Source organism: Chlamydomonas reinhardtii, chromosome 4 (genome assembly GCF_000002595.2).
Source record: "Chlamydomonas reinhardtii strain CC-503 cw92 mt+ chromosome 4, whole genome shotgun sequence".
NCBI lineage: Eukaryota > Viridiplantae > Chlorophyta > Chlorophyceae > Chlamydomonadales > Chlamydomonadaceae > Chlamydomonas > Chlamydomonas reinhardtii.
Genome location: NC_057007.1, coordinates 3,602,909 through 3,611,809, shown reverse-complemented (window position 1 = coordinate 3,611,809; position 8,901 = coordinate 3,602,909). Strand labels below are relative to the sequence as shown.

Sequence of the window (8,901 nt, the reverse complement as noted above, 5' to 3'; positions counted from 1 at the left end):
CACACACACACATACACGCGTCTCTCTTGCCCTTCAATCCACGCCAGCTGTGCAGTCTTATGCTTGCGGTGTGCTGCGCTGTAGCAGCGGGACCCAGTCACCCAGCGCGGCCCACACAGTCCACCCTCCACCGCAGGCCGTGTCGCAGCGGGCACGCACAGGACTACTGCCTTCCACGCGCCCCCCCTGCTAGCCTTACATCCCTTGACGGTGTGGTCTGTACCCCGGGGCAAGAGGGGGCGGGGCAAGGCCGCTGGCTTCCTACCGAACCCATAGTACAGCACATTCCCCCTGCGACCGTGCAAACCATTACCGCACAGAGACGCCCACGCCCACAGTGCAACCCCCGCAGTGCAAAGCAATGCAGGGACACCATGTAGGAGCAAGCGGTTCGGCCGCGGCGCTGGACCCACCCCTGCTGCCAGTGCTGCCATCAGAGATCGCTTCACACCCAATGTCCCGATCGCTCATGCAGTCATGCCCTGATTGCTGGCGGTAAGTGCGCCCAATACGGTACTGCCGGAGTGCCGGTGACAGTGAAAGGCACGGGTAAATCGACTCCGGTCTTGTTGAGGCAGAGGTTTTGTCGTGCTCATTCGCACCCGGGCCCTCATCGAACCTGGAATTTGTTGTTGTTGTTGTGTGTGGTTACAAGGTGGTGAGCACGACGTGCATTCCTGTCCTTGTAGAAACCTGGAATTGTCTGCTCGCCTGCTCAATCATTCGTTGCGTTACAGCTCGGTGCGCAATGCTGCTTGCAAGTGCAAGCCCATTTCGTGCGACGCGGCCGTAACGTGCGTTGTGCAATGCTTTAAACGTGCACACCCCCATCTCAATGATGCACCACGTAATCCTCCTGCTATAATAATACACGGACACCCGTGCAGCCTCTGCCCTGCCACGAGAGCAAGTGACAGCCGGGCACCGCCAAAATCATATCCTACACGTCGGAAACTACACCAACAGCAGTTCATTTAAACTGGAATGTTGAACAGCGAAAGCCACGGAACACCGACGCATGGCATAAGCACGCCACACGTGCCAGAAGGCAAACGGACGCACATACGCATTCCTAACACCACAACACACAGCAGCGCAACGTGTTGCCGTGATTCTCTCCATCATCCATCATACAAATAGACCCCTTGAGCAACAAGCGCATTACAGCGTATATTACGTATAGTCTGAAGTGGCCATGAATCGTCGCTTAGGGCGCCTGCCCAGCCATAACAGAACCCGGTCGCACCCTTCCTTCGGGACCACTGCAACACGGCCCCTCGTCGACCGCACCTATCATGACCGGTGCTTTATTATACTGCTTCCTCTGTTGCCCAACGGGCGTCAGGGCCTCAACCTACGCCCAATGCGCCTTGTTGCCTTCCATCTTAAAGCCTCGTGCACAGCTTTGTCCGTACGTACCTTCGGCTTCATCAGGAACTACCCGATGCCCAGCCAGCGCAAGGTTGCGAGCGAGCACACACCGCGCTATGCCACGCTGAAACACACGCCCATTTCTCTCCAGATGAAAGGACTTTCTTGGTGCTTGCGCCGCCGCGGCGCCACTGCCGCGCAGTGGCACACCACGCACTCGCCTCCAGTGCCACACACTGCACAAAGCCGCAGCGGCATTGGGCCTGGCGGCGGGCGGCGCAAACCTCTATGCAAAGTGTCTCTATGACCCCGGTGTCCTCGCCGCGCCTAGTGTTAAAACAAGGAATGTTAAACAAATGCTAATGGCTTGCATGCGGCGACAGGGCATCCGTAGGCCGAACAAACCAGCACATATCTCTGGCTGTGACACCGGCTGTGTGCACTCCTTACTTGTGCCACACAGGCCCCTCTCCTTCGCCACAGGAGCACCTCAATCGATGTGGTGCGGAACGCACTGTCTCTCCCAGCGACGGATGCAAAGTTTTGGCATATGCAGAAGAGCATTCACATATCCATTGCTTGCCTTTGTCCACAATCTCCACATGCATTGCGTGCGAGTGTGCCAACCTCTGCGACACTACTCAGCAACGCCCGACTACGCCTCCGCCGCCACACGCCTCGTTTGTTTGCTGTCAGTCCAATCCTGCCACAGCGCTAGCAAACACGCACAACCCAACAAAACTAACATACTACAACCATACCGTTCGCCAGGCACCAGCCACCACCTTGGAATTTGTGCCGCGTCAACTGCTACCCCAACGGCCTTCACACCGCGGTCGTCTTACCGCTAAGAGTAAGAGCCTCGGCATACACGACCGCCAACAACACCTACAACAGACGTATACAACGTGGCTCGGCCCTCAACTTCGCGCAAGGCGCAAGCTTTCGGCACAACCTGTTACACCGAGTGTGAGCAGCCGTATCCTGCATGGCGCGTGCTTGCGCATGGTCTTGTGACTGGGTGCTTGCGCGTAGCACCCAGTCACAAGACCAGAACCCCCCCCCCCACAAACGGACCATGTGCAACAGCCGCACCACTGCTTTGAACAACACTGCTTGTCGCATTACTTCGTACCCCATGTCGTGTGCAGATGCCGCTATCAGGGCGGGCGCCATCGGCAGTAGGTACAAGGTAGCTGCCAGGCGGCCAGCAGTCTGCCAGGACCGCCAGGACCGCTTGTCCCAACACAGGCAGTGTTAGGCAGTATGTACGGCGTAACCTATTGGCGAAGAAGCTACCACCTTGCTCCCAACCAACCGACAACCATCCACCCCACCAACTCCAAACACACTCTACACACCGCCAGAGCTGCTGCTACCTCCCGCCAGCCTACAAGTGCTTCGCGGCATGCGCCGCATTCGCACCTCCTGCCCACAGCCATTCCCTGGCCATCTGCGTCGTCCAACCCACAGCCTCCCCTGCGAGCCAACGGACACCTGACGCAGCCACGTCCACAGCCTGCGCGGTGCCCAAACGGCGAAGGAGTTGCTCAGCGGACGCCCGAAACCAATGATATCTAAAATGCGGCGGGCGCACCGCCTTGCTCACTCTAGCCCTCACCGCCTCAACTGCGCATTTGCTTGTTTGTATGCGTCACTTGACTTTTGAGCTCTTCTCATCCAGTGAATGATGAAGTACAATGCCAGAATGAAGATCAAAATGCTTGCAGGCACACACAATGTTGCCGGTGTGTGCCGATTCGCAACAAGCTCTACAGCCGTGCACGCACCACGGGCCTCCCTTTACAAGGCCCAGTCTGTTCCCCTGCTTTGCTTCGCGTCATGCCGACCGCTTCACGTCAGACTTGACATGCACAGCGCTATGCTTTACCCGACTGCCGGCTTGCACGCTTTCCGCAGTCGCCTACACAGCAAGTCAGTAGGAACCTGAAGGCCAACGTGGCCCAGGCCCGCAGTTCTCTCTTAAATGCGCCCACGCACCCACACGCCCCCCCCCTATGCCTGCCACGTTCATTCTCAGCAGTGTGGCTCCGCGCACTCCCTGGGCCCGCCACACAAGCACCCATTACGGCTTGCGAAGTCACACAAGCTTGCAAACATAAGCACACCGCCCATTCCAATCTTGCGTCCTGCGAAGGCGTAGGCGTACATTTGCACGACGCGGTCGTCGTGTGAAGGAAGCAGTCGCCCGACCGACTACCCACAACTCCACCAGTGTCCGATGCGGAATTATTGTTGCCGCCACGATTAGGCACATGGTCGGCGTCAGGAGAACCAGTCCACATCGTTCACCCATTCATTCCCCTTCTTTCAACGCGCCCCTGGCAGCAGGCCGGCGCAAAACAAATGAGCCCGCAACCCGTATGCCCCATATGCAGAGACATATTTGATGTGCATGTATGCACACAGTGTGCTCGTGATGAACGCACTGCAACACTCCATTCCCAATCCGCTGTACCCATCAAGCCACGAGTCCGGCCTCTGAATTCCCATGTATATGTGTTGAGCAACATGGCATCACACCAGTAAGTGTACATCCACTGAAATTGAGAATTTGTGCTTCCGCTAGACAGATGCTTCACGTGTGTTTCTGTTTGCATGCATACATGAATGCGCATCGGCAAACTCAGCACATACACACAAACCATGCTCAGCCCTTCCCAACGCCCAAGCCATAGCTCGCTTCTCAACACCGCAAGCCGGCACAGCAGACCCCACCGCCTGGTCTGGTCTGGCCCGCGGCCTAGCATGTTGCCCCTGCCCGCGACCCCAGCGGCCGTGGCCTCGCCAGAACCAGCAATGAACCAATTCATTCGTCCTCGTCATAGCTGTACGACAAGTTGCTGGCCGCGTCAGCCGCCGGCGCCGCCGCGGACACGTCGCGCGCGCCGGCGAGGCGGCAGCGCTTGGCGCCACCGCCGGCGCCGCCTCCTCCTCCGCCGCCACCCCCCCGGAAGGAGGTGAGCACCTGCATGGCCTCAAGCACGCGCACGTGCTCGCTGTAGGTGCGGGCCAGATCATCCGCGGCTGAGGGGAAGCCGGCGGCGCCGGCTGCACCGCCTGCAGCGGCAGCAGTTGCAGCGGCAGCAGCAGAGAAGGCGGCTGCGGCATCGAGCGTGGCAAAGCCCGGCTGCGGAAGCCCCTGCGCCGCCGCGGGGGCCGGCCCTGCACGCCGGCTGCCGCCCGCCGCCCAGCTCTCGCCCCCGTCCTCCTCCTCAACCCGCGCCGCAGAGGCAGCCGCGCGCCCGCGGCCTCGCCGCACGGCGCCTGAGCCGCGGGTGCCGCCGCCGCCGCCGCCACCCTGCGACCCGTCCTCCTCCTCCTCCTCATTGCTCTCCTCGCCACGCCCACCGCTCAGACGCTCCTCCTCCTCCTCGGACGACGGCGACGGCGACGGCCGAGCCGGCGCGGCGCGCTTGCGCGCCGCCGTCGCCGCGCCGCTGGCGCCACTGCCGCCGGCGCCCACACCCGCGGCGCCAACGACGCCAGTGCCTTTGGGCGCGCGGGTGCGGGTGCGCAGGCCGGAGGTGACGCGGGCGGCGGCGATGATGGGTTCCGAGTTGACCTCGACGTGCATGCGGCCGTCGGGGCCGCGCAGCAGGCCCAGCACGTCGCCCGACGTGATGCCGTACGCCTTGACGTACTCGGAGATGTGCTGCAGTGTGTGTGGGGGGGGGCCAGGTGGGTGGCAGGTGGGTAGGAGGGAAGGTGGAGGGGACAAGTAGGTGAGTCGGGCAGCGCAGACGAGGTGGCCCAGGTGAGGAGCAAGGCGCGAATAGCGGGCCTTACAACGGACTAAAACAATAGCAAGCCCCTTCCCCCCGCGCGCGCATCACTGCAACACAAAACAAAAACGAACGCACCAAATCACAAGAAGAGCCTGAATTCCACACGCCGTCGTTGCCCGCGATCGCTTACCTCCAGCACATAGACGGGCTTGGGGTTGCAGCCGTTGGGCCAGGAGCGAATCACAAAGTGCCACGAGTGGCCGCGCTCGTCGATGACGTCAAAGCTGTAGCCGGGGTCGGCGACAGCCTCGGGTAAGTTCACCTCAACAGACATGCGCGGCAGAATCAGGCGCCGCGTGCGCGCGTCCGAGTGCGTCAGCGTCTTGGCAACCAGCACGCGGCGGCCATCGGCGGCGGGCGCCGCAGCCACGGCGGCGGCGCACATCGCGCGCGACGGCGCGCCCGCGCCGCGCCGCGCCGCCGGGCCGCCGCCGCCGGCGGCGCTGTTGGCGGCGGCGGTTAGCGAGCGCGGGCGCGAGCTGGTGGCGGCGGTGGCGGCGGCGGCGGCGGGCGCGGTGGTGGTGCCGGAGGCGGAGGATGAGTCGCGCTTACAGGCGGGCGGCGGCGCAAGGGCGGCGGCGGCGGCCGTGTCAGCCGCGGGCGAGCGCGGCGGCAGAGCTGGAGCACGCGGCGAGGCGGCAGCGACCTCCCCGCCGCCCTGCTTCTTCGCAGCCCGGGCCTGCAGCAGTAGCGACTGCAGCAGACTCGTCGACAGGGCCGGCAGCGCCGGCTGCTGCGGTACCGGCACCGGTGCTGGTGCTGGTGCCGGCTCGCGCTTTGCCGCCGCGGCCCTGCTCTCGTGCTCCTGCTCCCACTGCTCCCGTTGCTGCTCCCATTGCTGCCCCCACTGCTGCTCCCACTGTTGCTCCCGCTGCTGCTCCGGCTGCTGCTCCCGGCCAGCGAGCAGGGGCGGGCTGCTGTCCCGGGTGTGCGGGCTGCGGCGCAGGCGCCCCAACAGCTCCTGCACCTGCTCCGCCGGCACGCCCAGCCCGGGCAGCTGAGTCAGCAGCCGCCCCAGAACCGCCGCCGCCGCCGCCGCCGCCGCGTCTTGCGACTCATCGGCGCCGGGCATTGCCGGTGACGCCACCACAGGAACAAGGGCCGCTGGCGCGGCCTCGCGGCGGGGCGCCTGCCGCTGCTGCTGCGCGGCCGCCGCAGCCGCAGGACCGGCGGCGGGCGTGGAGCCGCCGGCCGACTGCGAGGCTGCAACCGCCGCCTCGCGCGCCTGCAGCTCCCACTCGCGCTCGCGGCCACGCTGCGCCAGCAGCAGCTGCAGCAGCTGCGTGTGCGCGTGCGGTCCCGCGGCATACGCTGGCAGCGCCTGCAGCTGCGGCTGCTGCTGGGGCTGCTGCTGGGGCTGCGGCTGCTGCTGCTGCCGGGGCTGCTCGGGCTCCTGCTGCGACACCACCGGCCGGCACGCCTGCTGGAAGGGCCGCCGCTGTTGCTGCTGCTGGTGGACATGGTGCGGGTGGAGGTATGCCGGCCGCAGGGGCGCCGCAACCTCCGCCTCCATCTCTATGTCCGTCCCCATCCCCATCCCCATCTCCATCTCCGCCTCCTCATGCCTGGTGCCCAGTCGCCGGTGCAGGTCGACGTTGGCGCGGTCCGTAACCAGCGCGCCAGCAGCCACAGCCGCAGCCGCTGAGGCCGCCGAGGGGCGGGAAGGCGGCCGCCACACCCGGGCCGCCGTGTCCGCCGCGTGTGCCATGGTGGTCTCCTCCGAGTCGTCAGACAGGGCGTGACGCGCCGCAGCGACGGCGGCGGTGGTGGCGGCCTCCGGGTAGCCGCCCAGAGGCGCCCGGCGGGCGGCCGACGCAGCGGCGACGGCTGCCAGTGCCGTAAGCACTGGGTTGGGGCGCGGCGAGGGCGGCGCCAGCTGCTGCTGCTGTTGCTGTTGCGCCGCTGCGATGTGCTGCCGCAGCTGCTCCTGCTGCTGCTGCAGGTGCTGAATTTCATGCTGCAGCTGCAGGGCCTGCTCCTCGCGCTTGGCCTGTTGCTCGCGGCGATAAGCCAGCGCGAGCTGGTCCAGCAGCTCGTGGTGGCCATCACTGCGCCGCGCTTGACTGCCGTCCGTGATACCGGTTTCCTCCCCCATAGGCCCGACCGATTTCACGACACTGCTGGGGTTATGCAGGTCCAGCAAGCGCCCAGTGCTCGACAGGGGCTGCGAGCGCGCGGGCATCGCTAGCTGAAGCGAATTTGCGAATTGCGATAGCTCATGCCGCGTGGCCGAGTCATCGCGGACTCCTCTGCCGCCGCCCCCACCGCCGTGCTGAGCCGGCTGTGCTACTCGAAGCGTACCGGCCTGGCTCAGCGCAAGCGTCAGCAGCTCGCGTTGGAGCGGTGACATCTGTGCGTCCGCCGCAAGACTACTCGAGTGTTGCGAGTTCACAATCGGCGGCAATGGCTGCTGGTGCTGCTGGTGCACAGCGCCACGCTGCTGACCTGGCATGCGCCGCTGGGCAAGTAGCGCCAGGTCCTGTGTCTGTCGGTGCGCGAGGTGCTGCATGGAGTCAATGTCTGGTGAAAACGCAAAGGTCGCGTGTTGCGCTGCCTCTAGCATCTTGGAGCTAGCCTGGTGGTGGTGTCGATCTGACAAGCTGCCTGCGGGGTTACAAGGGCGTTACGCCGTAACTCAAGGCGTGCGTGAATGCATGCACAATAAAAAACGGGGTGACCCCGCCCACCCCGGCAAGCCAAAAAGCTGTCAAGGTAGTCGCTAGCTGCACTGCAGCTGCCCGAGTTCGGGCGCAAGGCGGGGCCGACAGTTGGGGACGTGGGCCATGCCCGCGCCCACCCGCAAACGCGTCCTCCGTCGTCGTCTCAACATGCCCCTCTCTTCTATAAGCAAGCCGCTCCAAGCCATGACAAACGCTGGCGCGGCCAGAACATCGCGTGACCAGTCGGCGCAGAAACAGGCTTTTTCCCAGCTCCCGTGTAACCAGAACCAGCTCACCTGCCAGGCCTCCACCTGATGACTGGCAGCAGCGAGGGGCTGTTGCGTGAAGCAGCGAGATGTACTTGAATGCGGGGCCGGGCGAGGGAATCGCCGCGCTGCTGGGCTTTGCGTGAACAGGTGTAACACAGCTCCAAGTACCCGAGTAGGAGCCTGGGCTGCTGCGACGGGCCTTGAGAGAGCGTTTAGGTCAGTGTCGGTGTCTCGGCAGACGAGACTCTGTGTGTGTGCGCGCCCTGTAATGAAGTGCTTAGGACATAGTTTGCGGCTATGTCTATGTGCTGGCTGTGAGTTCGACACGCGAGGGGCGAGCTTGAGGCGCGGCACTTTCGGGGACCGACAAATCTGAGAGAGAGTTTGGACCATCGGTCTCACGCCCTGCCGGGCGACCTGTGCTAGTCCATGCCCAGCGCCATCTAGAGAAGCACCTAAGCTCATCGGAGGCGGCACGACGCATGCACAACAAGCCGGCTACCTTAGCCGGGGACGTGCATTGGAAATGTGTCCCTGTGAGACACGATCTCGAACCGGGCCTTTTCAAGCTCGTTGTAGGCCCAAACGCATTTCAAGCTTAGGACATGGCGTCGCGGGCGTTTGCTAGCTTACCAAACCCAGGCGGCAATTTGTCAATGTCAAAGGCCAGGACGGGCGGTTGGCGGCCACCGCCTTCACTTCTTCTAGGGCATGTGTTCCCTGGGAACTGCTTTATAGGAGCGGGTTTCATCACCAACTCAGGTTTGTCAACCGGGCGTACATGCTCAAGGT

General features: G+C 63.9%; 2 protein-coding genes across 2 annotated transcripts; both read right to left on the bottom strand.

The window, feature by feature from the left end:
* Positions 1-635: 635 nt before the first annotated feature.
* Positions 636-3,753, bottom strand: CHLRE_04g228625v5 (uncharacterized protein). The gene has a single exon (XM_043062061.1). It carries the CDS (start codon positions 3,686-3,688, stop codon positions 3,473-3,475), a length of 216 nt encoding a protein of 71 aa, XP_042925413.1. The 5' UTR covers positions 3,689-3,753; the 3' UTR covers positions 636-3,472.
* Positions 3,754-3,801: 48 nt separating this feature from the next.
* On the bottom strand, positions 3,802-8,383 carry CHLRE_04g228600v5 (uncharacterized protein). The gene is made up of 3 exons (XM_043062060.1): positions 8,137-8,383; positions 5,311-7,784; positions 3,802-5,047 (listed from the first exon to the last, which is right to left on the bottom strand). Exons 2-3 carry the CDS (start codon positions 7,687-7,689, stop codon positions 4,202-4,204), a joined length of 3,225 nt encoding a protein of 1,074 aa, XP_042925412.1. The 5' UTR covers positions 7,690-7,784; positions 8,137-8,383; the 3' UTR covers positions 3,802-4,201.
* Between the last annotated feature and the right edge of the window lie 518 nt (positions 8,384-8,901).